The sequence below is a fragment of the Eucyclogobius newberryi genome, unplaced genomic scaffold, assembly GCF_026437365.1.
Source record: "Eucyclogobius newberryi isolate DKJ021-1_F unplaced genomic scaffold, fEucNew1.0.hap1 SCAF_21, whole genome shotgun sequence".
NCBI classification, from domain to species: domain Eukaryota; kingdom Metazoa; phylum Chordata; class Actinopteri; order Gobiiformes; family Gobiidae; genus Eucyclogobius; species Eucyclogobius newberryi.
The window spans coordinates 21144041-21171780 of NW_027315846.1; the positions used below are offsets into that span (position 1 = coordinate 21144041).

The following is a 27740-nucleotide window of genomic DNA, read 5'->3' on the forward strand; positions in this document are numbered from 1 at the left end:
AGAAGCACTCTCATCTCTCTCAATGCAATTACATGATCAAAGACGGGCAGTACAATCAATGTGGAGAGTAATTGCTCTTATACCTGACACGCAGCCACCACTAAACTATTTCAGCGCTTCAGATGCAGACTCAGAGCGCCGTCTCCACGCACTGGTTTTGCCTCATGTCCGTTCACTAGTGAGACTTGACTGGCAGATGGACTGAAGGCCACTCATTACGTGGTACTACTCGGTAATATAGAATCCCAAGCAGAATACCAAGTGCTGTAGGTCCAATTAGGGTTGTGACAAAAATACCATTTTAATCTAATCAGGATCAGGATCATACAAATCGTAATGATCAGTTTGGGGCTTTGTAATCAACAAGTCCACAGCCAATCCTCTGTTAGTGTAAGCATGAGTGCTGTCTTTGGACTTATAAAGCGAAAAAATGAAATTGACTGATCGTTTCCTCCCATCTTTAGTCTCCTATAACATTGCAATAAAATACAGTAGTTTGGACACAAGTTTAACAGTAACAAAGCGGATTTATATGTGATTTATGGCCAAAAATATGTATCGTTGATAATTCCATCATCACAAAAAAGTAAAGTAAAATTTAATTGGTTTTGAGTATCCCCTGACCCTCCCACAGGGGAATACATTGTTGTCGTTGTGTCTTTGGGCAATGCACTTAAATCCCCTCACCTCAGTGTGTGCATACACTGGTTTGTACTAATATAATTTCTGTGTGAATGAGTGATGTGAATCGTTGGATGTAGAAAGGTGCTTAATAACATCTGTCACTTTAATAATTCATGTAAATGATGCCTCACTTTAATTTTCCATTCCATAACACTTGACCTGTGCCTCCTGTACCATTGTTTTGTACTGTTGGTTTTCCACTTTTGTTCTTATCTCGTTGTATATTGTATTTAAATCACTTTTATTACAGACTTTATTTTGCATGTCTTTATTTCATCTTATTTTAGCATAGTCTATACTTCAAAAACACTTATTTTTATCATCAAAACCAGAACGTTAGAAACATTGACAATAAAATGTGAAACCACTGGTTACATGTTCCACGTGATCATCCGTACAATATGAATAAAGAGGAAAGGGATTGCAGAATATTATTTCAAATTAAATATTTCTGTTTGAAAATGTGTAGTGTTTCTTCTTGAAGCAATCGCGACTCAAAAACGAAACTGTACATTATACAACTCAAAAAGAAAGAGGAGAGCAGCTTTACATTTACTGCTGATAATGTGTTTTTGTGTATTCGTGTGTGTTTTTGTGTATTCTTGTGTGTTTCTGTGTATTCTTGTGTGTTTTTGTGTATTCTTGTGTGTTTCTGTGTATTCTTGTGTGTTTCTGTGTATTCTTGTGTGTTTTTGTGTATTCTTGTGTGTTTCTGTGTATTCTTGTGTGTTTCTGTGTATTCTTGTGTGTTTTGTGTATTCTGGGTGTTTTTGTGTATTCTGGGTGTTTTTGTGTATTCTTGTGTGTTTCTGTGTATTCTTGTGTGTTTTTGTGTATTCTTGTGTGTTTCTGTGTATTCTTGTGTGTTTCTGTGTATTCTTGTGTGTTTTTGTGTATTCTTGTGTGTTTCTGTGTATTCTTGTGTGTTTTGTGTATTCTGGGTGTTTTTGTGTATTCTTGTGTGTTTCTGTGTATTCTTGTGTGTTTTTGTGTATTCTTGTGTGTTTCTGTGTATTCTTGTGTGTTTTGTGTATTCTGGGTGTTTTTGTGTATTCTTGTGTGTTTCTGTGTATTCTTGTGTGTTTTTGTGTATTCTTGTGTGTTTCTGTGTATTCTTGTGTGTTTTGTGTATTCTGGGTGTTTTTGTGTATTCTGGGTGTTTTTGTGTATTCTTGTGTGTTTCTGTGTATTCTTGTGTGTTTTTGTGTATTCTTGTGTGTTTTGTGTATTCTGGGTGTTTTTGTGTATTCTTGTGTGTTTCTGTGTATTCTTGTGTGTTTTTGTGTATTCTTGTGTGTTTTTGTGTATTCTTGTGTGTTTTGTGTATTCTGGGTGTTTTTGTGTATTCTGTGTGTTTTTGTGTATTCTTGTGTGTTTTTGTGTATTCTTGTGTGTTTTTGTGTATTCTGTGTGTTTTTGTGTATTCTTGTGTGTTTTTGTGTATTCTTGTGTGTTTTTGTGTATTCTGTGTGTTTTTGTGTATTCTTGTGTGTTTTTGTGTATTCTGTGTGTTTCTGTGTATTCTTGTGTGTTTTTGTGTATTCTTGTGTGTTTCTGTGTATTCTTGTGTGTTTTTGTGTATTCTTGTGTGTTTCTGTGTATTCTTGTGTGTTTTTGTGTATTCTTGTGTGTTTTTGTGTATTCTTGTGTGTTTTGTGTATTCTGGGTGTTTTTGTGTATTCTTGTGTGTTTCTGTGTATTCTTGTGTGTTTTTGTGTATTCTTGTGTGTTTTGTGTATTCTGGGTGTTTTTGTGTATTCTGTGTGTTTTTGTGTATTATGTGTGTTTTTGTGTATTCTTGTGTTTTTGTGTATTCTGTGTGTTTTTGTGTATTCTTGTGTGTTTTTGTGTATTCTGTGTGTTTCTGTGTATTCTTGTGTGTTTTTGTGTATTCTTGTGTGTTTTTGTGTATTCTTGTGTGTTTTTGTGTATTCTGTGTGTTTCTGTGTATTCTTGTGTGTTTTTGTGTTTTCTGTGTGTTTTAGCAAGATCCTTCAGTGTACAGTACAGTGTTTTTGTGTATTCTGTGTGTTTTTGTGTATTCTTGTGTGTTTTTGTGTATTCTTGTTTTTTTTGTGTATTCTGTGTGTTTCTGTGTATTCTTGTGTGTTTTTGTGTTTTCTGTGTGTTTTAGCAAGATCCTTCAGTGTACAGTACAGTGTTTTTGTGTATTCTGTGTGTTTTTGTGTATTCTTGTGTGTTTTTGTGTATTCTTGTTTTTTTTGTGTATTCTGTGTGTTTCTGTGTATTCTTGTGTGTTTTATGCTGCTGGCGTGTAATCGCTGCTGTGAACTTGTGAAATGTTGATAGAGAACACTTGACATGTTCTGGAGGCCGGTGTGCGGTGTGTACGGTGTGCGGTGTGTACGGTGTGCGGTGTGTACGGTGTGCGGTGTGTACTGTGTGCGGTGTGTACGGTGAGCGGTGTGTACGGTGTGCGGTGTGTACGGTGTGCGGTGTGTACGGTGTGCGCACGAGCAAGGCACTCAGAACCACTCTTCAACTCCACTCTTCAACAGACAGCATGTAATAAAATTATGTGTGCTGCCTCATGAATCATTTGAAAGAATAATATGTGGAGCAGTGACGGTTTATCATTTTCAAATGTTCAAACATGTTACATTTTCATAGCATGCTGGATATGTCATAAGGCGCTGGTACAGCTGGCAGCCCGGTGTAAACGCTCTCTCTTCTTTCTCACACTTATTGTGCTTTATCTCCTATATTTTGTAAATATAGTTAGTATATTTTTTCTATTTTACTGTATGATAGGGACACGCGCTGGAATAGTTTTTAAATTCAACTGTTTTTGACTTTTTTCGGCTGCATTTGAGCGTTTTTCGTTGCGTTCGTTGTGTTGTTGTGACGTGAGCTAGCTCCGAGCGAGCCCACCAGCCCCCCCCCCCCCCCCCCCCCCCCCCCGCGCCCTCCGGCCGCGCTAAAGTACGGCGTGTCGTCGGTACACGTTTATATACACGTTTATATGAAAGAGGAACTTCACGAACGATCGGGACACACACTGGAATCACTTTAAATTAACTTGTTTTGACTTTGACTATTCGGCTGGATTGAGTGTTTTCGTCGTGTCGTGGCGATGTGTTTTGGCTCTGAGTCCCCCGGCTCCGGCCCCGCCCCCCGGCCGGCGCCGTACCGCGTTTACACAAAGGAGGAACTCATGAAACTGCGGACAACAGTCGTCTTACCCGGAGATCGTCACGTTATCCCGGCGGACATCCTAAGGAAAACGCAACGAGGCAGACGGGCTGGACGTAAACTCCGAGAGAAGAGAGGGACAAACAGGAAGTCGGTTCCCACCGTAGTCATGGGTAACGTGAGGTCCCTTCAAAATAAAATGACGGAAATAGCGAGCCTCATGCGGTCCCAGAGGATTTATAGGGACAGCAGCGTCTTGATTTTCACAGAGACCTGGTTAACAGCAGAAATGCCAGACTCTATTGTAGGTTTGGACAATTTTCATCTGCTGCGGGCGGACAGAACTAGAGAATCCGGGAAGAAAAGAGGTGGAGGTCTGGCGGTGTATGTGAACACGAGCTGGTCCAAACCCGAACACTGCACAGTGAGGGAGCAGCTATGTAACAAGGATATTGAACTATTGGCTATTGGCATGAGGCCATATTATCTGCCCCGGGAGTTCTCACATGTGATTTTGATAGCAGTCTATGTGGCCCCGTCTGCCAATGCTGAAGATGCTTGTGAAGCACTGCTCTCCTGCACTTGTAGGCTGCAAACACAGCATCCACAGGCTCTCTTCCTCATCTCTGGTGACTTTAACCACGCTTCTCCCTCTTCTGTTCTACCAACATACACCCAGTATGTTACCTGCTCCACCAGAGAGAATAGAACATTGGACTTGTTTTTTGCCAATACCAAGGAGGCTTATTCTTCTTCCCCCCTCCCTCCCCTGGGCAGCTCGGACCACAACCTTGTACATCTGAGGCCTGTGTATGAACCCATCGTGCGCAGGCAGCCTGTGGTGTCCCGTGAGGTGAGGATGTGGTCTGCTGAGAGCCTGCTTCAGCACCACTGTCTGGACTGAGCTTTATGACCCACATGGGGAGGACATCAACACCATCACAGAGTGCATCACGGACTACATCAACTTCTGTTTTGAGAACATTGTTCCCTCCCGGACGGTGCGGTGTTTTCCAAACAACAAGCCATGGATTAACCGTGAATTGAAGGCTCTGTTGAAGGAGAAGAAGAGAGCCTTCAGGTCAGGGAACAAGGAGGAGCTGAGGACTGTGCAGAAGGAGCTGAGGAGGAAGATCAGGCAGGCTGAGGCCGGCTACAAGAGGAGGATGAAGGAGCAGCTGCAGCAAAAGAACATTCAGGGAGTGTGGAGGAGCCTGAAAACCATCTCGGGCTTCAAAATCCCCCCTGCCCAGACAGAGGGGGATCTACAGTGGGTGAGTGATTTAAATGCTCACTTCTTGAGGTTTGATCGGTCACCCGCCCCTCCCCCTGCACAGCTGCACGCTCCCTCTTCCACAGCTGGACAATGCCCTGCATCTGTTCCTCTTCGCTTATCTGCCCCGGACCATCAGCTCCCCACTTCGCCTGGATTCACCCATCCCCCCGGCACACAGTCCCTCTGCCAACCACTGACTGTCACAGCAGCACAGGTGAGGAGTGAGCTGAAGAGGATTAAAGTGAGGAAGGCAGCAGGACCTGATGGCATCAGCCCCAGGCTCCTTAAGTCCTGCGCAGATGAACTGTGTGGAGTTATGGAGCATGTCTTCAACATGAGCCTGAAGCTGAGGGTGGTACCACAGGTCTGGAAGACCTCCTGTCTGGTACCTGTGCCTAAGACACCGCGCCCCAAAGACCTCAACAGCTTCAGGCCAGTGGCTCTCACGTCCCACCTGATGAAGACACTGGAGCGGCTAGTCCTGGACCACCTCCGCTCCACCGTGAGCTCAGCCATGGACCCGCTGCAGTTTGCATATCGGTCTGGCATCGGAGTGGAGGACGCCGTCATCTCCCTGCTGCACCGCTCTCTCTCTCACCTGGAAAAGCCTGGCAGCTCTGTGAGGATTCTGTTCTTCGATCTTTCCAGCGCCTTCAACACCATCCAGCCTCTGCTCCTGAGGGACAAGCTGGAGACGGCTGGTGTGGAGTATGACCTGGCAGAGTGGATCCTGGACTACCTCACAGACCGACCCCAGTTTGTGAGAGCCCGGAACTGTGTGTCTGACACTCGGACCTGCAGTGTGGGGGCGCCCCAGGGCACTGTCCTCGCGCCCTTTCTCTTCACCCTTTACACTGCAGACTTCAGACATGACACGGACAGCTGTGTCCTGCAGAAGTTCTCTGATGACTCTGCCATCATCGGACTCATCACGGACGACGATGACGCGGAGTACAGGGGACTGGCGCAGGACTTTGTGGACTGGTGTCAGCGGAACCACCTCCTCATCAACGCGGGGAAGACCAAGGAGATGGTGGTGGATTTCCGCAGACGCCACTCCACTGCCCCCTCACCAGTGAACATCCAGGGACGGGACATTGAGAGAGTGGACTCATACAAGTACCTGGGTGTTCATCTGAACCACAAACTGGACTGGACTCATAACACAGACGCACTGTACAGGAAGAGCCAGAGTCGGCTCTACCTCCTGAGGAGACTCAGGTCTTTTGGAGTGACAGGGCCACTCCTGAAGACCTTCTACGACTCTGTGGTGGCATCGGCCCTCCTGTATGGTGTGGCCTGCTGGAGCAGCAGCATCACAGAGAGGGAGAGGAAGAGGCTGGACAGAGTCATCAAGAGGTCCAGCTCCGTCCTGGGCTGTGCTCTGGACCCGGTGCAGGAGGTGGGGGACAGGAGGGTCCTGGCTAGATTCACATCTATGCTGGACCATGAGTGTCACCCCCTGCAGGACACTCTCTCCGCTCTGGAGAGCAGCTTCAGTGAGAGACTGATCCACCCTCGATGTGTGAAGGAAAGGTTCCGTAGGTCTTTCCTTCCTGCTGCTGTCAGACTTTATAACAAAAACTGTTAGTACTGAACACTCGCAATACTGACCTAACCTAATACTGATGTGCAATTCTGTCGTATGTGCAATTGCTGTTGGAATTCATGTGCAATTCATGTGCAATTACTGTGAAATTCATGTGCAATCTATGTGCTGTCGTGACACATATTCATGTGCAATTACTGTCGGGATCACATGCAATGGTATTTATTTATTTATTTGTCTATGGGAGTTTTTGTTTATTTATAGGAGATCTTCTAGTGAAAGTGTTTTTCAGACTTCCTATAAGTGATCTGTTCTTCTGTATCTACCTCTGTATCTACCTGCGTTGCACCAATGAAATTTCCCCATGTGGGACAATAAAGGAATATCTTATCTTATCTTATCTTATATATAGGTTTTCAAGTGTGTATTTATTATTTAGGATATGCCACAATTGTTATTCAGTCGACAGCTGAATATGGACCAGTGGATTCACTTTGTCACTGCATCCAACAGATCAGTGTGTGGATGCACAACAACAGACAAGACTGAAATCTTTGTTTTTGGCCACAGAAATAAAGAGAAAGTGTTAGTGGTCACCTCCAAACGCTCCCTCTAAAATTTACAATTCAAGTTAGAAAACTGGGGGTAATAATGGCCATATCCATGCGTTTGTCTCCAGTAGGTTAAACTACTGTAACGGCCTGCTCACTGGTCTCTCCAAGATTACATGACACAAAATTGCTCAAATCCTTCAGAGTTGGTTAAGTATCATTTGTTTGGCTAAGTTGGGGAGGACGGGCTGTAGAAAACAAGGCAGTGCTTAATGACTGCCTCTTAATAAGTGTAATGTCCACTTGATCAGAGACAGACGAGACCCGACTGAACCACAGGGGCTAATGGAGTCGCTATTATCAGATTACTGAAAGCACATGACCTTATGGAAGAAACAAACCTTTATTGTAATAGCTACACTTACTTTACGATGTCAGATCAGTAACGTGTTCTTTTTGGTTAGGTCTCAACTCCTCACTACAATCCCAGAGCCAGCTCTGTTTCCTTGCCGCAGAGAGAGAGAGAGCACCAAACACTCGTGTTGTGAGCATGTGCACTGTGCCACTAGTGACTGGAGTCTTGTCCTCAAGCTAAAGAGAAATAAACTTTCAGATGCACATTTTTAAAAAACTCCTTCTCCTTCGTTATAACCATTACTTTGTAGCAAGCAAGTGTGTTCTGTTGTTGTGCATTGGTGTTCTGGCAATCGCCTAGTTTTGTTTTAGCAATGTTTTTCATTGCTTGGTCTGGTTTATTTTTAAAAAAAATGAGCTTGGATTTGGTTCCATTCATTCATTTAGTTTTGTATCATCTGACAAAAAATATGTGTACTTTCAAACGATGAATAGCTATACTTTTAGTCTTAGATCTAGTCGTTGTAGAAAAAGATCCAGTTGTATCATCTGGCCTCTGTTTTTAGAAAAACAAAACATTTCAACTCTCATCCAAGAGTCATTCTCAATCTGCGAATCGAGTCCGGGAACTCAGATATTTATCATACGCTTAAATCTAGTCGACAAAAATGCATATGAATAGGTAAGGTTTGTATTTCACAAGCTCTAAGAACGATGCATGTGCTCCATTAGGATGAGGTCACAAAGGCCTACATCCGCCTCAGTCTTAATTCTGTTAGATCTTTGACACTGTCAATCATGGGATCCTTTTACACAGTGGATGATGCCAACCGCCATAAAACAACAACAACAACAACATCACTGGTACTGCCTTAAATGGGTTAGTTTGGTGTCTCAGAGCACATGGCCTTGATCTGTGTCTCTAGTAGATTAGACTGTAACGGCCTGCTCACTGGTCTCTCCACACGAGCTGCAGTACATCCAGAACGCTGCTGCTCGGGTCCTGACTAGAACCAGGAAGTACCATCACATTAGTCCTGACTAGAACCAGGAAGTACCATCACATTAGTCCTGACTAGAACCAGGAAGTACCATCACATTAGTCCTGACTAGAACCAGGAAGTACCATCACATTAGTCCTGACTAGAACCAGGAAGTACCATCACATTAGTCCTGACTAGAACCAGGAAGTACCATCACATTAGTCCTGACTAGAACCAGGAAGTACCATCACATTAGTCCTGACTAGAACCAGGAAGTACCATCACATTAGTCCTGTTCTCAGGTCTCTGCACCTGTGGCTCAGAGAAGAGACTTTAAAGCAGCTCTGCTTGTGTACGAGTCTCTCCATGGCCTAGCACCAAAGTACATGTTAGTGCCATATGAACCATCTCGGACTCTGAGGACCTCAGGGACCGGCCTCCTGCTGGTGCCAGAGTCAGGACTACACATGGACCGGCCTCCTGCTGGTGCCAGAGTCAGGACTAAACATGGACCGGCCTCCTGCTGGTGCCAGAGTCAGGACTAAACATGGACCGGCCTCCTGCTGGTGCCAGAGTCAGGACTAAACATGCACCGGCCTCCTGCTGGTGCCAGAGTCAGGACTAAACATGGACTGGCCTCCTGCTGGTGCCAGAGTCAGGACTAAACATGGACCGGCCTCCTGCTGGTGCCAGAGTCAGGACTAAACATGGACCGGCCTCCTGCTGGTGCCAGAGTCAGGACTAAACATGGACCGGCCTCCTGCTGGTGCCAGAGTCAGGACTAAACATGGACCGGCCTCCTGCTGGTGCCAGAGTCAGGACTAAACATGGACCGGCCTCCTGCTGGTGCCAGAGTCAGGACTAAACATGGACCGGCCTCCTGCTGGTGCCAGAGTCAGGACTAAACATGGACCGGCCTCCTGCTGGTGCCAGAGTCAGGACTAAACATGGACTGGCCTCCTGCTGGTGCCAGAGTCAGGACTAAACATGGACCGGCCTCCTGCTGGTGCCAGAGTCAGGACTAAACATGGACCGGCCTCCTGCTGGTGCCAGAGTCAGGACTAAACATGGACCGGCCTCCTGCTGGTGCCAGAGTCAGGACTAAACATGGACCGGCCTCCTGCTGGTGCCAGAGTCAGGACTAAACATGGACCAGCCTCCTGCTGGTGCCAGAGTCAGGACTAAACATGGACCGGCCTCCTGCTGGTGCCAGAGTCAGGACTAAACATGGACCGGCCTCCTGCTGGTGCCAGAGTCAGGACTAAACATGGACCAGCCTCCTGCTGGTGCCAGAGTCAAGACTAAACATGGACCGGCCTCCTGCTGGTGCCAGAGTCAGGACTACACATGGACCGGCCTCCTGCTGGTGCCAGAGTCAGGACTAAACATGGACCGGCCTCCTGCTGGTGCCAGAGTCAGGACTAAACATGCACCGGCCTCCTGCTGGTGCCAGAGTCAGGACTAAACATGCACCGGCCTCCTGCTGGTGCCAGAGTCAGGACTAAACATGGACCGGCCTCCTGCTGGTGCCAGAGTCAGGACTAAACATGGACCAGCCTCCTGCTGGTGCCAGAGTCAAGACTAAACATGGACCGGCCTCCTGCTGGTGCCAGAGTCAGGACTACACATGGACCGGCCTCCTGCTGGTGCCAGAGTCAGGACTAAACATGGACCGGCCTCCTGCTGGTGCCAGAGTCAGGACTAAACATGCACCGGCCTCCTGCTGGTGCCAGAGTCAGGACTAAACATGCACCGGCCTCCTGCTGGTGCCAGAGTCAGGACTAAACATGGACCGGCCTCCTGCTGGTGCCAGAGTCAAGACATCTTATGTCTTAGGATTTAGTGTGATTTGAATGCTTCTTGTGTAGTTGTTGTGCAACTTGTCTTGCCTACTGAGGGAGCCGGGACAATAAACCCTTAGTATTTTTTTAAAGCATCCAAGTTTCTCTGCATAGAATAAAACTCCTGTATTAAAACTTCATAGACGCCAAAGCCTTTTGACACCCCAGAGCACTGTTTTCTTTGAATAAATGCCATTATGATCTATTTCTATTTAGCAAAAATACGACATTGACAAAAAACTATGATATGATGAACAAAATTAACGCAGCTTCCTAGTTGCTTCCAGCTTGCTAATGAAAGCATATCAAGACTTAAATCCTTGTGTTGAAAGTGTGTCTAAATTCTTCTGGTTAAACAAATAAGTTCTCTGCTGATCCTCCCCAGAGAGCTCAGTGGTGGGCCTAGGGTTTGAAGCTCTTCCTCTCCTCTGCAGTCTCAGAAGTCCGGAGTCTGCTCACTACACTGCAGGTTAACTCACTGTTTGCTGGCTCATGGCTAAACTCAAATAAAATAAAAATACTGAGAGCTTCTTTTCTACATTTCAAAACAAACAGAACACAACGCAGAGTGAAAAAAAAGTGTGCGGCAAATTTGTCTATTTTTGAACTTCTGTTAACGTCAGTCTTTCTTTATTAATGTCCAAAATGAACGTCCCTGTCATGTTTTTACTGCAGCCAAAAATACATTCCACAGGTATGCATCTGTTGTTCCCATTGCTGGAGATTTACATCCGAGATACGTCACTTTGACATGATTTAATCTTCGTTAGTTGCAATTAACTTGTAAGTACCTATAAATGTCCTGTTTCTTTAAGTCAAAAGATTCCTCAAATCTTCATATCTTCATATGATTTTACTTATTATTTCATTTGATTTTTTTCTCCACAATCTTTCCAGGTAGTGAGAACAGATTTTACCCAAGGATTCTCCATTTGACCCAACCGTTTGTCATCTGCCAGTAAGGCCTGTACAGGAACCTATGGCATCACATTACACTCAAGAGTCAATTCTGGGTCACTGCTGCCACATACTTCTCCCTGTGTCAGTTACATAATGCTGTGTTCATAACGAAAATGCCCATTTAACATGTTAAAAACCAGGCTCAATATAAAAAAAAATATTATGAAACATTGAAGCCCAATAAAATCTACAGCTTGTCAAAACAGAGGAGGATTATTTATGCCTTGTGTTTATGAAGCAATCCCAGGGGGCGCTATCAGGCCACTGTGGTCAATTTCAACGTTCAAATCCATTTAAGTCAAACTGCGGTTTATCATGCGCGACTGGAACGTGCGCATGGGGAAAATGAATGATGGTTTGTTTATGTGGGATGATGGTGGAAATCTGAGCCCGATATAGAGAAAATCAATAAATATGGAGTTTTATGAGTGAGGGAGGGAGAGCAGACTGGTCAGGTTGGATTGGGCCAGTGTCAGCTCATGTGCTTTTTATTGTGATTTGAAATACTAAATGTTCATCAAGTAATGCTGTTGTCTGTAATGTGGATTATTATGACATTAACATCTGATTTACAAAGTGACATTTGGGACTGACTTCATTTTCATACAAATACTTTTAAAAGTTGGTTTTGTTGCTTTGTTATTTGGACTCAGTATGTCATTTATTTTCATGTTTGGTCAAGAATATTGGATTCGTTCACATAACACTCTTTTTGGTTATATGTCGGTGTAATCCCTCATTCGTCCAGGCGTGTTCCATAGTAGAAAAAGCTTTAGTTGTAGTCATCTGGACTCAGTTTGAAAAAATAGACGTTTCGACTCTCATCCAAGAGTCATTGTCAATAACAGAATTTAGGTCGAGAACTCCGATATTAATACTGTTCTGTGGTAAGACCCGCCCATTGGGAGGAGCCTTCCTGAAGTAGAAAGAGTTGTTTGTTTCAACAGAAACTCCCCCCTTGTATCTACCGAGCTAGCCTATTCAGAATCTTAATGGGCTATTAGAATCCTCTTTGTCTTTGTGAGACCCTGGCTCAACCACCCTGAGTACCTGATTAGCATCTGAATGTCCTCTACCTTTCCAGGGGTTCAGTAACCCATTATAAATAACAGGAAGATTAAACCTTAGCCCTCCATTTCTGTTTAAAGAAGGTCTTTCTTTTTTAACAAAAATAGCTTCCTTAACTCCTCTTTCAAACCATCTTTTCTCCCTGCTTAAAACCTTCACCTCACCGTCTTCAAACAAGTGATTAGAGGCTTCAAGATGGAGATGCACGGCGCTCTGAGGTCCTGAACTAGTATTTCTTCTGTGCTGATAGAGCCTCTTGTGTAGAGGCTGTTTCGTCTCACCTGTGTAACGTTCTTTACAACTTTCTTCACTGCATTGGATCGAATAAACTACATTGCTCTGTTTTTGAGTCGGCAACTTGTCCTTTGGGTGAACCAGTTTTTGTCTTAAAGTGTTTCCTGGTTTAAAATAAACAGGGACTTCGTGTTGTCTAAAAATTCTCTGCAGTTTTTCCGACAGGCCAGACACATAAGGGATAGAAACACCCTTCCTTCTCTGTTCAGTTTCCCTTTTGTCCTGCTTCTTGGTTCTCTTCACTCTGTTGAGAGCCCAAGCGGGGTAACCACAGGCTGAGAGGGCATTGCGGACATGTTTTTCCTCTTTCTTCTTGCCCTCTGAGCTGGTGGGCACACCTTGAGCTCTGTGTTGTAAGGTTCTGATCAGGCTCTGAACTAAATCCAAGGTTTTAGGCCCAAAATTCTTGGAAATATGTCGGTGTAATCCCTCATTCGTCCAGGCGTGTTCCATAGTAGAAAAAGCTTTAGTTGTAGTCATCTGGACTCAGTTTGAAAAAAACGCCTTCAAATATCACAGCTGAAGAGAGTAAAGCACTTTCAGCACTAGAAAAAGATCACAGCATCAACATCCTCCCAGCAGACAAGGGACGTTGCACTGTGATTCTCAACGCAGCTGATTACGAAGCCAAAGTCCACACCCTCCTCGAGGACACGACCACATACGAGCGCTTGAAAAGAGATCCGACCAGTGGCTACAAGAAGAAAGTGATAGACTGTTTACAAAGGCTGGAAAAAGAGGAAGCGATAGACCGGCCTCTGTATTACAGACTGTATCCTGGTGAAGCCATGCCTTGCCTTTATGGCCTTCCAAAAATACACAAAAAGGAGGTTCCACTCAGACCCATAGTGTGCAGCACAGATTCCATCACTTACAATGTGGCCAAGCATTTAACAACTATATTGGCTCCGCTTGTGGGGAATTCGGAACATCATGTGGAAAACACGCACAACTTTGTGGATAAAGTGAAACATCTCCAACTGGACCCAGATGACCTCATGGTTTCATATGATGTTGTGTCCCTGTTCACCTGCATCCCGACCTCTGATGCAGTAGCAGCAGTGAGGATCAGACTGCAGGAAGACACCACCCTACAGGAAAGGACCAAACTGACACCTGAACACATATGTAAACTGTTGGACATCTGTCTGAACACCACTTACTTTCAATTCCGGGGACAATTTTACAGACAGATTCATGGCTGTGCCATGGGCTCGCCCGTCTCTCCCATAGTGGCTAACCTGTACATGGAGCACTTTGAGAAGAAGGCACTGTCCTCATTCTCAGGCATAGCCCCAAAACTGTGGCTCCGCTATGTCGATGATACTTTTGTAACAATTAAGAAACAAGAGCTGGAAACCTTCTCTGATCACATCAATGCTGTGGACCCACATATTAGGTTTACAAGAGAAGACGCTAAGGAGAATCGCTTGGCCTTTCTTGATTGTTCCACGATCAGAGGAGAGGACGGGAAACTCCAAATAGAAGTATATAGGAAACCTACACACACGGACCAGTATCTGCTCTTTGGCTCCAACCACCCACTACAGCACAAGCTGGGTGTGATCAGAACTTTACAACACAGAGATCAAGGTGTGCCCACCAGCTCAGAGGGCAAGAAGAAAGAGGAAAAACATGTCCGAAATGCCCTCTCAGCCTGTGGTTACCCCGCTTGGGCTCTCAACAGAGTGAAGAGAACCAAGAAGCAGGACAAAAGGAAAACTGAACAGAGAAGGAAGGGTGTTTCTATCCCTTATGTGTCTGGCCTGTCGGAAAAACTGCAGAGAATTTTTAGACAACACGAAGTCCCTGTTTATTTTAAATCAGGAAACACTTTAAGACAAAAACTGGTTCACCCTAAGGACAAGTTGCCGACTCAAAAACAGAGCAATGTAGTTTATTCGATCCAATGCAGTGAAGAAAGTTGTAAAGAACGTTACATAGGTGAGACGAAACAGCCTCTACACAAGAGGCTTTATCAGCACAGAAGAAATACTAGTTCAGGACCTCAGAGTGCCGTGCATCTCCATCTTGAAGCCTCTAATCACTCGTTTGAAGACGGTGAGGTGAAGGTTTTAAGCAGGGAGAAAAGATGGTTTGAAAGAGGAGTTAAGGAAGCTATTTTTGTTAAAAAAGAAAGACCATCTTTAAACAGAAATGGAGGGCTAAGGTTTAATCTTCCTGTTATTTATAATGGTATACTGAACCCCTGGAAAGGTAGAGGACATTCAGATGCTAATCAGGTACTCAGGGTGGTTGAGCCAGGGTCTCACAAAGACAAAGAGGATTCTAATAGCCCATTAAAATTCTGAATAGGTTAGCTCAGTAGATACAAGGGTGGAGTTTCTGTTGAAACAAACAACTCTTTCTACTTCAGGAAGGCTCCTCCCAATGGGCGGGTCTTACCACAGAACAGTATTAATATCGGAGTTCTCGATCTAAATTCTGTTATTGACAATGACTCTTGGATGAGAGTCGAAACGTCTATTTTTTCAAACTGAGTCCAGATGACTACAACTAAAGCTTTTTCTACTCTTTGTGGTGGATAAAAATGTTATTTGAAAATGTATGTGAGCGATCTAATAATAAACAGGAGTTGTGCGCACTTCTGCAAATAATGACTACGAAATAATGATGTTGATTACATGATTTAAACATTTGTTTCGTGCACCACTTCTTCAAATATGATATTGTTTTTCTCCAGTTTAAATATATCATTTCAAGTTTTGTCTTTTTAATTAATGTCAAATTATAAATCAGATGTTGTGTCCAAACAGGTGCCTTACTTGATGAGTTGCTTCTCCAAATACTTTTTTATCTTACTTGTACTTTGTAGCGATATTATTTTGAAGTAACGGTATTTTTAAAGCCCCGGTGCGCAAATGAACTTTAGCCAGAGAATATATTCAAATAAAAGCTGAAGGTTGATTTGTTGTTTCTTTTAGTTCAGTTTTTAATTCTGAATGTTTTTATTGAACTAAAAAAACATTGTAGTTCCTTTTTTTCTATAACATTTCACAATACATAAATAAATAAAACCTATCTATCTCCATTTATAAAGTAATAGAATGAAATCATAAACTTGCGACGTGCCCTTTTGGCTCTGACCTTTTCAAGCCGTTTCTCAAAGCACAGACACCCCTTTTGGCACTGACGCATTTTCCACTGACTGTAATAATATCCAACACTATAAAAACATATCGATATGTAACGTTTTTGTGACGTTTTACAGTGAATGAAGCAGATACACATGATTCCATCTGAAACCCAATTTCCCACAAATGTCACCTGCACCATTCAGACTGGCATTCCTGCATATCCTGTAACAGCCTTTTCCCAGAGATCAAACGTATCGCCAACGTCTTCATTACAATCCCCCAGTGACCACTTTATCACCACACGCACCAGTCTCTGTTGGTTAAAAGAAACTCCTCACAGCTCCTGTTAATCCAGCCCCAACTGGAAGCAAAAACTGACGCAATTATTACCAAATCTCCGAATGCCATCTTGTACTTTTTTATCTCAAGCCTTTTTCAACTCCATCACTACTTTCCTGCCCTCACTTTAACAAACCTACACAATGAAACGTTTTCTACCTCTGATTAAAAATGTGTTTCGTGCCTGTTCTTTGGAGAGGCAGGACATTTTTATGCAATTTTAATTACAGCATGGGGCCTGGGAGGAAGCACATCCGCTCTCACTATCTGCTGTCACTGAGACGGTCTTATCAGCTCGTGCCACGCACAAAGGAGCAGCGGCAAAATTAATATGCAAATTTCTCTATCGTATCTGAAGGAGATTGACCCGGTCGAGGAGGAGCTTCTGTCCTTTTGGAGGAGACGTTTCATGTATAAAAGATTAAAAGGAACACATTATGCAAAATGTTCTTAAATCATGGTATAATGATGTTTACAACTCAGAAATGTCAAAGTTTTGGTTAAATCATATTTTCAACAGGTTCTGGTGTAACTCATGTACAAGAGCTTATCAGTTTTCAAAATATTTGCAACGTCTGTAAAACCAAATTTCTCTATTGAAATCAAATTATCATAATTATTACACTTTACTTATGTCCCCACTCTGGAATTTATAATGTTTTTGTTTGTCTATGGATATATTATGTCTCTATTTTCTTGTTTTATGTCAAAGGTGCAGTGTTTGTCTCTATTCTTTGCTTGAAATGTTCCACAGCAGAGCAATAAACACATCCATATTGCATTTATTAAATTAATTAAAAGTATCTATCAATGGAGATAGTTTAGATGTTGTTTTGCCATACAATGGAACATTTAAAGCAATAATATCTCTGAAGAGGAGAGCAGGTGGCAGACTATCCACCAGAAAAGTTACATTCTACACCTTTAAGTGAACATATATTTTAAACAGATCTTAAAAACGAAATTTGCTTTGGGTTTAAAAAATGTAATGGAAAAAGGTGACATTTTATATTTGTTTTGAGTGAAGGGAGAATGAAGTGATATCTGGATCCTTCATTACAACCTTACCAACAGTGTTATTGTAATATTCAAAATGCTTTATGCTCAGAAACATAAGTCTAAAGAAGGGAAAGAGAATGGATAGATGTTCTTAAGATAACAAAGGAATAGATTATTTATTCACTCTACAATGGGGAAACAGCAGGAACAGCAGGAAAATTGAAATATGCACTCATAAGTCAAGATAAATAATGTAATAATGAATAAAATAATGTCAAAATATTGACTTAATTCTAACCATTTAAAGCAGATATTGGGATATATTTGAATAGTTTAACTGCAGTTTAATTTACAGTTTAAATACCAAAAAACAAAATAAACAAGGCTACAAAACTATAAAACTACTAAGTACTACTATGCTGGTTATGTGCAGTATATGGAAGAATAAATATACTACGTTGAAAATAAGACTGGATTTGGTGGATTGGATGTGACTGCATTTTAAGTAATCCTCAATTCTTTCCCATATTGTGCAAACAGAGAAGGATCCCGAGAGAAGCAATTACTGAAGACTGTAAGTCACACAGGAGCATTGCAACGCACTGAACTTAAAGAGATTTGGGCAAAAGCAGAAGAGAAACAAAATGGTGCCTAATTAAAGGGGATTTAAAGTCAAACAAGCAATGTAAAGGAGGTCATGCGGAAATGTTCTAACGGCAATGGAAAAACTTGGCTAAACGTTTCAATTGACTTTCTCCTGCTTAAGTAATAAATTCCACAGTACTTGATTAAAAGTTTTGGTTTCTCATTCCTAGTCCTGTCATAAACTAGACTTCTATGCAGATTAGATACTTATTTTTGGCCAAGCCAGGAGTTCATTTACACAATGGAATGCATTTTGTTCACAATAATGATGATATAATCTAAATATCAAAGATGTCCATTCACGTGGCAAACTAAATCTCAAATCTGTTGTCACAGTTTTCTCAGAGGATTTTTGAAAACTTTTTTTTTTAATTGAGAAAAACTATACTCTTCTTTTTACCACCATAAAGAAAGATCTTGAAAAGTGGAACCTTATCCCATGTCTAAGTCAAAAGATTGGAACTATTAAAACAAACATTCTGCTCAGGTTTCTAAATATTCCAGACCGTTTCCTTTTCCCTAACCAAATATGGCAATATGGATGAAACCATTTCAAAATGTGTATGGCACGACCAAACTCCCTGTATGTTTTTACTTACTTTGGCCAGATGTGTTTGCACAGGCACGAAATAGGCTGCGAGTGCTAAACTGGTGAAAAAAAAACGTTTTTGCAGTTGAGATTTGCGTCTCTCTAAGGTCATAGCGCTCGTTATGCTAATGAGGGCAATTTTGCCCTAATGCATAAAACTTCATGCAGAGAAAAAAATCAAATGATATCATTGTGCAGGCGTTGTCTGATTTATCAAGACTATGAGGAGAAAAACAAAACAGAATTTAACAAACAGCTGTATATTTGTATTTTTTGATAATATTAACAACTTGTGATGTATCTGGGACAAACAACTCCTGCAAAAGACACACACAATGGATATCTATGGAATGTACTTTTGGCAGCCTGAGGAGAAAAGCCATTGCCCAGAAATTCAGCTTTTACATACTGGAGCGTCCAAGTGGCTTCAATATGTGGACACAGCAGACTGTTCACTTTCTCATTCACGTTACTATTTAATGCTAAATTATACTTCTGGTAGTGAAAGTAAACATGTGTAAAATCCTTGGTGTGTGAGCCTAAGAGCAATCTCATGAAGCACATGAGTTACCTGCACTTCTGCTTTAGAATAAAGAGCAGTTTGGTCTTAAATGAGGACTTTTATTTCACAAACTCTAGCTGCATCCCTGTCATGGAATGAGACATACACCGATGCTATTCCGTAACACATCGAGAACACAATTCAACTGAAACGACACAGAAATATCAGACATTTGTATGGCAAGCTTGGGCGAAAACGCGGGGACTGGTCACACAGGCTGTGGTACGCAGCCTGTGTGATCCTCCTGCGTCTCACCCTGTTTTTTTCCCATGCTGGTTGGTTTTATTAGATATTTTGGAATAGGCGGGTCACATTTCTCATTGGTCAGCCTCACATCAAGGCACTTGGTATTTTTCCGTAGAGATCAAGCCTTGGGTAAACATTACCCAGACTCCTCTGGGTTATCACCCCCCCTCGGGTAAACATCCTTTGGCCCATCTTTACGACCCCTTCACAAATGCAGTTTGTCACACACCCGTTCTTCTCTTAGACTAATGATGCAGATAAAATATCACTATTATGCAGATAAAATACATCACAGAAATATAATCATATATTCACATTTTATCACAATCCCTGCGCAGCAGACGGAGTTACGCCTTGTGTATGCTGACACGTGCACACTCGGCGTTATTGGGCGACGGGTTTGGAGGCGGTTTTGTGCTTCACTCATTGATGCTGCAGAAATGTGTGATGTTTTCCAATCATCTTTCCAAAAAACCTCCTGGTGCTCTAGATCCAGCCCTGGGTTATAATTATTGCCTTTTAAGGCACTTTTCACAATGACAATGACTATATATTAGACTCATGAAAATAACCTGTTAGATCAAAGTTAGCACGCTGATCCGAGTAAGCCTCATTGCTTTATGCAGAGTGCACTAATGACTTTGTATCTGATGAATGGGAGCTTAATCCAATCCGACTGGAATATCAATCCTGCTGCGCCACTTAAACTGACTTTAATCGCCTCCTATTAGTCTCTTCTGCACCTCAGTGTTTCCAAACAGTCACACGGAGCTCGTTTGTCAGCTGCTCGCCCCTGATCCATGATTTGTTTCTACTGTTAGGCGTTCAAAACAGGGAGAGAAAATGAGAATGGGAAGCATCATTTCAGGGCTGTTTGGAAAGATTAACTGAAATTGTTTTGTAACTAGAATTCTTCTATAGCTAGTTATTACTGTAGCACTTTGGGAAAACATTTCAGCCAAATTTGTTGCAAAAGTGGCAAACAAAAAAACCAAGGCACTCAGGTTGAAGTTAAAAGGTCTTTAATTAAAATCTTGATCCAAACGTCCCTTTGTAAGAGACGTTTAAGTCTATTTCCTCCCCTCAGTGCGTTTGGAATAGTTTCGATTGCCATGATTCTGAGCGAGTTGATGTTGTGTCCCGCTGTGTCAAAATGCATGGACATTGGATATTGTGGATTTTCAGAATCAGAATCAGAAAAAAAGTGTATTGCCATTGTCAGTAAATAAAAACAAGCTCCACAAACAAAGAACTTTCGCCAGTGATGAGGTGCAACATGAAACAACAAACATAATAGCTAAATATTTAAACAGTTAAAACTTTATGTTCAGCCACTTCATCTGTCAGTCTGTGCACATTTTCCTGCGAGCAAGTCTTGAAAAAAGGTTTATTTGTCAGTATGTGGACAATGTTTATTAAGTATAAGCCTTGTTTTTTTTTAACTGCCACTTGTTTTTCCTCAAAATTGTGTAGTTTTGCAACAAAGGAATCCACCCGCCAAAGAGCGCCAGCCTGGTTCCCATTTAAAACACATTCACATACACGAGTCGCTATTCAACTGTATTTTAATTTAGCCAACTTGTTTGTGTTAACGTGTGATAGTATTTTATGGTTGGTGCTGGTTGGAGGGCCTCATGGCAACAGTGTGGCTCATGGTGAATCATTTAATTTAAAACTGGTCAAATTGAACGTTCATCTTCGACATTCACTTGAACTCAGTCAGACTTCAGTCACTGTTCTGATGAAGTAGACTTGGACTCGTCTTGGACTTGATGGACCATTTACAAAATTACATACATTGCCAAAATTTGAAGCATATTTTGTAATTGTGTATAAAGACTTTGTGTATAGAGACACAGGACTTGGACTTCATTTTTCACCGTGGATGTATTTTCCTGCTTGGGGAGATCGCTTTTCCGGCGTCACGACACACCAATCTTTATAGCACTATTATCTTGAACTGGACATGCAGCCTGTAGCTCCTATAATCCCATAAACACAAGTGTGGCCTGTCGTGTAATTGAAATGATACGCGCTCTGCTCCTCATTATGGACCTTCTGCTCGGATTGCACTGACCAGATCATGTCTTCTCTCACATGTCGACAGTCTGTTTGTGCATTCTCTAATTATCACTTCATTTCGTGGGAGAGTACTAAATATTTCTTAGTCTTATGGCAGTTTGTGAAGAATTCCTGCAACAAAAAGTAGCGGCAATGCATAGTATGTCCTTCCACAGTATCAGCAACACACAACACACATCCAAAATGCTAAAAGAAATAACATTTTTGAAGAAATGTGTGAATCAGATGATCTTGTTTACAGTGAGATACAGTTACTTGAAAGTCTATGTCCAATCAAGAGGTCAAATCTAAGCTTCACAAAAATGGTCAAACTAGAGAAAAGTAGGAAAGATTGTGTGGCAAAGGAGACATTTTCAGTGAACTTGACTAAATTATAATTCTGTTGTAAATATGATTTTATGCCGGAGTTTCAATACCTTCGTTTTGTTTTGCAGTCCCAGCTCCATGAAGAGGAGAAGAGAGCGCTGAGTCGAGAGGTCATCGTCCTCAACAACCACCTGATGGAGGCCAAGATCACCATCAACAAACTGCGAGAGGACAATGTGAGTCTGATGACCAGCCACGACCACGAGCTTTGACAATACTTTACAAAGACGTTTGGGTCTGGAATCCACACCTCCTGCCTCCTCGATTTCAAAGGGGCGTGGTTAACCAGAGAAACGCATGATCCGTTTGTGGCTAAACCATTATTCACACTTATGAGCCACAGATATATCATCATTTGTCATGGAATGGCTCTGGGAACTCCCATGGCTGAATAATGGCACCACAAATCAAAGAACTTTATTTTTCTTGTAAGGGAACTTCATTTGTGATCTTGTACTCTCATACACTACACACATACAACACAACATAGATTAAAAGACACAAATATATCCATATCCTTCCTTTAAGGCTTGTTTTAAAGTCTAATTGAAGTTGGCACAAAAGAGGACATTTTGACAGTTAAAAGGTCAATTCTGCGATAGATTTCTGACCTGTTCATCAGCTCATTTTAGGAGGAGTGTGACGTCACTTCCAGGTCCAAGCAGCACAACAGAACTGCAGATGTGTTTTGTTTTTGACACTATGCCACAAAAAGCTTTACAATCACTTGATGGATGCGCCTTGGACAAGAAAAATACTGTGAGTTACTGTTACGTCATCACGTAACAATCCCACTCTCTTGCCCATGGGTCCTTGTGAGTACAGTGTGTAAGAATTCTTGTGAGTTGTCAGCCTGGGATTCTCTCTCTATGTTGTCAGTGTGCTACTCTGAGGTAATAAGTTTGACAGTTCTTTTAAGATTATGTGCAGTGGAAAGGATCCACATTTAACCTCCATCTTACTCTGTAGAGCAAAGTCTTCACAGCCGTTCTTGCTCTGGCAGTCTGCTTTTTGAACCCACTCATTTGAAAGCTCTCACATCTAGCACCCAACCCACTGTGTCCTGGATATCTGTGCTTCAAGGAGCCAGGCCAACAGAAGACGGAGCGGAGAGCCACTGCAGGGCCGTTTGGAGGGATTAGACCCTCATCCCACCGGCTGTAGGTCTGTGAGGGCTGTCAAGTGCAGCCAATGGTGCAAGAGCCAGGTTAGGGTCTGCTACTTCCACTCTGTGGAAAAGTCCATTCAGTTAAGCTGTAGATATGAGTGGCTTAAAAAACAAGAGATAGCACATTATTTTTCAGCACAGTAATGGTATAATAAAGATGGTCGATATTTGTCTTTCTGTTGTGGCTTATTTCCCAATATCTGTATTGCTTTGTGTCTATTTCCACACACAATATTGAGGCCTATAAATGGAAGATACCAATATCAGCACAGATATATGGACATGCCTTAAGATAATAATTGGAACATCCATCCATCTTCTTCCGCTTATCTGGGCCCGGGTCGCCAGGGCAGCAATCTAGCAGGGACTTCCATCACCCTGGAGCGACCCCGAGGCATTCCCAGGCCAGCTGAGAGATTCTCTCCAGCGTGTCCTGGGTCTTCTCTGGGGCCTCTTCTCCAGGGGGACATGCCAGGAGGAGGCGCCTGGGAGGCTCCGGAACAGATGCCCGAGCCACCTCAGCTGACTCCTCTTGACATGGAGGAGCAGCGGCTCTACTCTGAGCTCCTCCTTTGTGACTGAGCTTCTCCCCCGGAGATCTGTGATCTTGTCCTTTCGGTCATTCTTCAAAGCTCAGGACCATAGGTGAAAGTTGAATTTAGTCCCGTTTTCTTATCATTTTAAAGAAAGTACAGAAAAAAAATGTCAGTCTTCTTGGTGGGTTAGGGTTGATTATATTATCATGGACACATATTTTCCATGGAAAGTGGTGTACAGTAACAAAGTACAAAAGTAAAAGTACTGTACATAGTAGTAACATTCTTAGCTATAATCATCAAGTCATTTTTACCAGTTAATACATTTTACTTTTACTTCACAAGATTTTAGAGCAGGTATGTACTTTCTACTTTCTACTTCACTGAAAAGCAAAATGTTATTTTAATATACTTTGAGGGGTTATTTTTAACACATTCATGGAAACATGTTGAATAAAGGTTTTGATTTCAAGTCCCAGCTTTGAGCAAACAAACAAAAATAATTAAAAATCACTAGAAAATGCTTTATATTTATTCAAATGGGCCTTTGTTGACCGAAGATCAGCACAATTCTGTATCAAAATCCACTACATTTAATGCTTTAAGTAAACATGACTGTTATTTTTTTGCACATGTACTGTATTTGTACTTTTACTTATATAACAAAAATGGGGACTTCTTCCACAACTGTCCAACAGCAATATAAGTTAATATACACTACCAATTACCAACTAAAATTACTTATGAATGAATTATTGTTTTGAGAGCAACAACCACTTTTCTTTGAACTAGGATGTCAGGAATAATGGATTTTATGGAAACAAAAAAAAACACAAATAGTATGTCTTTCTCCTCCCAACAAAGTAGAAAACAATATCAGGTTGCAATGATGTGTAGGACCAGTATTAGATTTACAACTATGCTGCCTTTTTCAGTCTGGTTGCTTCCTCGCTCTCTCTTTCTTAATTCTGCTGCTCGCTCCTCGATGGCCGAGCCTGGTCTGGAAGGTGCAGATAAGTAAATAAAGAGCCCACATTAAACCGGGCGACTGTGAATTGTGAAGAACCTGTGAGTGTTAGACCCAGCAGCAGCTTAAGGGGAATGGAGGGGAAAGTCATTAGCTTCAGTCACTGGTCCATCTGCAGCAGGTGATATTAGGCACCAATGCATCTGTGTCCAGGAAACAGGCCCGAGGAAGGAGTTCAGGAAGACCATGACAACAAAAGATCAACTTAAGGAACTACAGAAAATGTAGCTTTTTGGATAGCATTGAGCTGCTAAATAAGATGGAAAATGTGGTTTTGCTGTAACTATTTTCATAACTTTTGGATTGTGTGCCTTTTTGGGAGGAAATCGTGAAGAGTTAGCAGCATGGCTATCGTCGAAGTGTATATGACAAAAAAACAAGAAAAATGAAATATAATCATTTAAGATGTTTTTTTGTTGGCTATAAAATTATATCCTTGCACTTTTTGGATGGGATAAATTTATATTATATACCTCAACTAAGATTAGCATATTTAAGTTAGCATATTTTCCCCCATGTTTGAAAGAAACTGTCATTATTGGTATTATAATGCCAAAAATAAAAGTACAGCTGCAAAAAATACTGAAGTAAAAGTATTACAGTGCACCTTTTAAATGTTTACTTTAAGAGTGAAAAGTAATTCATACGGTGTTTGAAAACTGCCTGCTAAAGCGACAAATTATGACACTTAAAAATGTAAGCAAGATCTTACCATACATTAGCTACAGTATAAAAGAAACCTCTCCGCCCTTTCAGCCATGAACCAGAAGAAGAAATTCTTTGATTTTCAGTCCAGTTCAAAAATGTAGCGCAGTAAAAAGTGCAGACACCTGCTCTCAAAGTATAGACCGTAAAATATTTCACGTAAATCATATTTCACTTTGTACTTTGTAACATTCCACAACTGTCTTTCCTGATGCTCCCAAGGACATTTGGCATATGTCTGCTTTAATATGGCGCTGATACTACGAGGGGAACTATGACTCATCCCTCAAAAGCCTTCAGCGCCGCTCACTGCTCGCTGCTCGCTCCTCTGCAGGCCCGACTACACACACACATCTTCTCTTATCACATCCATGTAATTCTCTGCAGCCTGTTGTCTCCTTAAACTCTTTGATGCCAAAACGTCTTATTGTTACCCTGTTAAATGGATTTGACTGGTTTCATTCAGAGCCGTGGCGTGCTTCTCATTGCAGGACTTGTACAGAAAGGACTGTAACCTGGCGGCCCAGCTGCTGCAGTGCTCCAAGTCCCACTACAGAGCACACAAGATGTCAGAGGTGAGCGCAGCACCCGTCTGCTGTGGGGAAATGTGCTTGAATGGTCACAAAGACACCGAGAAGGAGGGGTCTGTCTACAGAACAGTGTAAAGGGGTAAAGACTGACTCATACATGCAGTGCCTTGTTAAGTTAAAACCAGAATGCAATTGGGCAAACAGAAGCAGGATGATTGGTGTTACATTTGTTTGATGGAAACTAAAATGAAAGAATTAGGGAACAAAGGGGCTATCACAACATCTGTAGAAAGTTAGACTTGTTGGTTCTTTATGAATGGTTCTGGGAATGTTGGATGTTGTGAGTGATGAGTTTTGTGAAAGTCTGTTTGCAGCCGAAACAAGCAAAGTTCTGTTTTGCTCCGTAGGTTATAACTTGTTCCAACTTTGAAAGAATGGCTGACATTATTTCAGCATTCTCCGTCAGCTGCAGTGTCCACCAGTACAGGATGCAGCTGTTTAACATGTCATTCCTGGACCACTCCTCATGACACAAAAACTGTTCACAAGTTCTAAGTTTCCTTCCAAAGTCGGTCGAGATGGTAACTCTGGTTCTGGTGCTTGTCGATGCCGTCACTAACAAATAATTACTAGGTTTAAAATCTCTGAAATTCTGTTTGGATATTTCTGTGCCTCATCATAGAGTTCTGTTGCTCTGTGCACGTCATCTAAGAATTTCCTATAGAATATTTCATCAATATGGAATTTTATCGTTACAATCGATACAATTTGTCAATAAAATATGAATGTATAAAGAAGAATTTACAGTAGAATTTACAGTAGAGAGGGTCCACATACACAGGCTGCCAGCTGTCATCAATCTGGAAAATCTGGACAGACGTTTAGCGCAATTGACTTCAACTACGAATGTCAAACGCTGTAATGAAAATGTGATTGAATTGAGCTGGAATAAATAAACCAAATAAAGCCAAACGGAGCCCACGATGTTAGATTCTGACACAAACAACACTAAGCTCACAGACATTCCATTGCAAAGTTTAAGCAAATTATCATTTTATTTGTATTCATCTTTATTTAATCAGATGAGAACCCACTGAGATTGAAACTTCTTTTTCAATGTAAACTGGGGCAAAGCATCTTAAATCTTAAAACATCTACACATTTTAAAAAGAGTTTTATGAAAAGAAAACAAACTCTACGTTTAAAAGCACAGACGATTTTTGTTTTTTGTTAGTTTTTAAAATCAAGAAAAAACCCATAACTGTGACCAGTTCACGCAATCTCAACTCCGACTGAAGGAGTTCTAAGCTGCAGGAGCAGGGCATATGACATCACAGGTAAACAATTTCTTCCAAAATATGATTCAGTTAAATAAGAATATCCATCATAGTGGTTCTGTTTAATATGGATCACCAGGATATCTAATTAAGATGGCAGAAGGTAGCAGAGTCCCAGCGCTGTCTTTGTGTCCCATACTCCCCATCCCCCTCTTCTCACCTACTACTCAGTCACTCTCTAGGGAACGCAAAGGCTAAAAATAGCTTCAACTTAACGAAGAAAAGAGCAGATTATTTTATACTGTGGCAGCTATTTTTTAACAAGCTCCATGTCTATTTATATCCTCTCGTCTATTCCCAGCTGGATCGCCCGAGTGGAGCTTTAATTTGAATGTGAGGCCCGCCCTGTGGAAGTGTGACGTGTTTGATGGTCCACAGTGAAAAGGCAGAGGTCTAAAGGACAGCAGGATACTGAGATGAAAGCAGGAGAATACAGACTTTGGCAGCATCTCCTTTTTAAGAAAAGCTGCCTGTAATAGAAAGAAGCAGCTTTGTTGTCATTGTGGAAAATCTCACAAAGCGGAACCAAGAAACACATGAAAGATAAAGATCTGTGGAAAGAGAAAAGGTTGTGTGGAGTATTGAAGTGGTTTAATTGGAGATGCCGCAGTGAGCAGCAAACTGATTGAATAGATATGAAATGTCGAGGGTAAAATGTCCCGGAATTACTAAATGAGAAATATCATCTTAAGTGCCATGAAGAATGTAGTTGTTATTGGGCTGATGAGATTAAGTTTGCCATAGTTCAGAAAAACTTTGAAAGGTCTTCTGAGGTCTTCTCTGCCACGGGTTTATTAT

At 41.9% G+C, this 27740-nt stretch overlaps 1 protein-coding gene across 3 annotated transcripts in view; it reads left to right on the plus strand.

Moving 5' to 3' along the window:
- Positions 1–27740, plus strand: part of LOC140370674 (brain-enriched guanylate kinase-associated protein-like) — a 108458-nt gene that overhangs the window by 77675 nt on the left and 3043 nt on the right. For all 3 annotated transcript variants that reach the window (XM_072457873.1, XM_072457874.1, XM_072457875.1), the window contains 2 exons: positions 21708–21815; positions 25567–25650. In XM_072457873.1, the coding sequence (XP_072313974.1) occupies positions 21708–21815; positions 25567–25650 (192 nt within the window). The remainder of the gene's footprint in view (positions 1–21707; positions 21816–25566; positions 25651–27740) is intronic.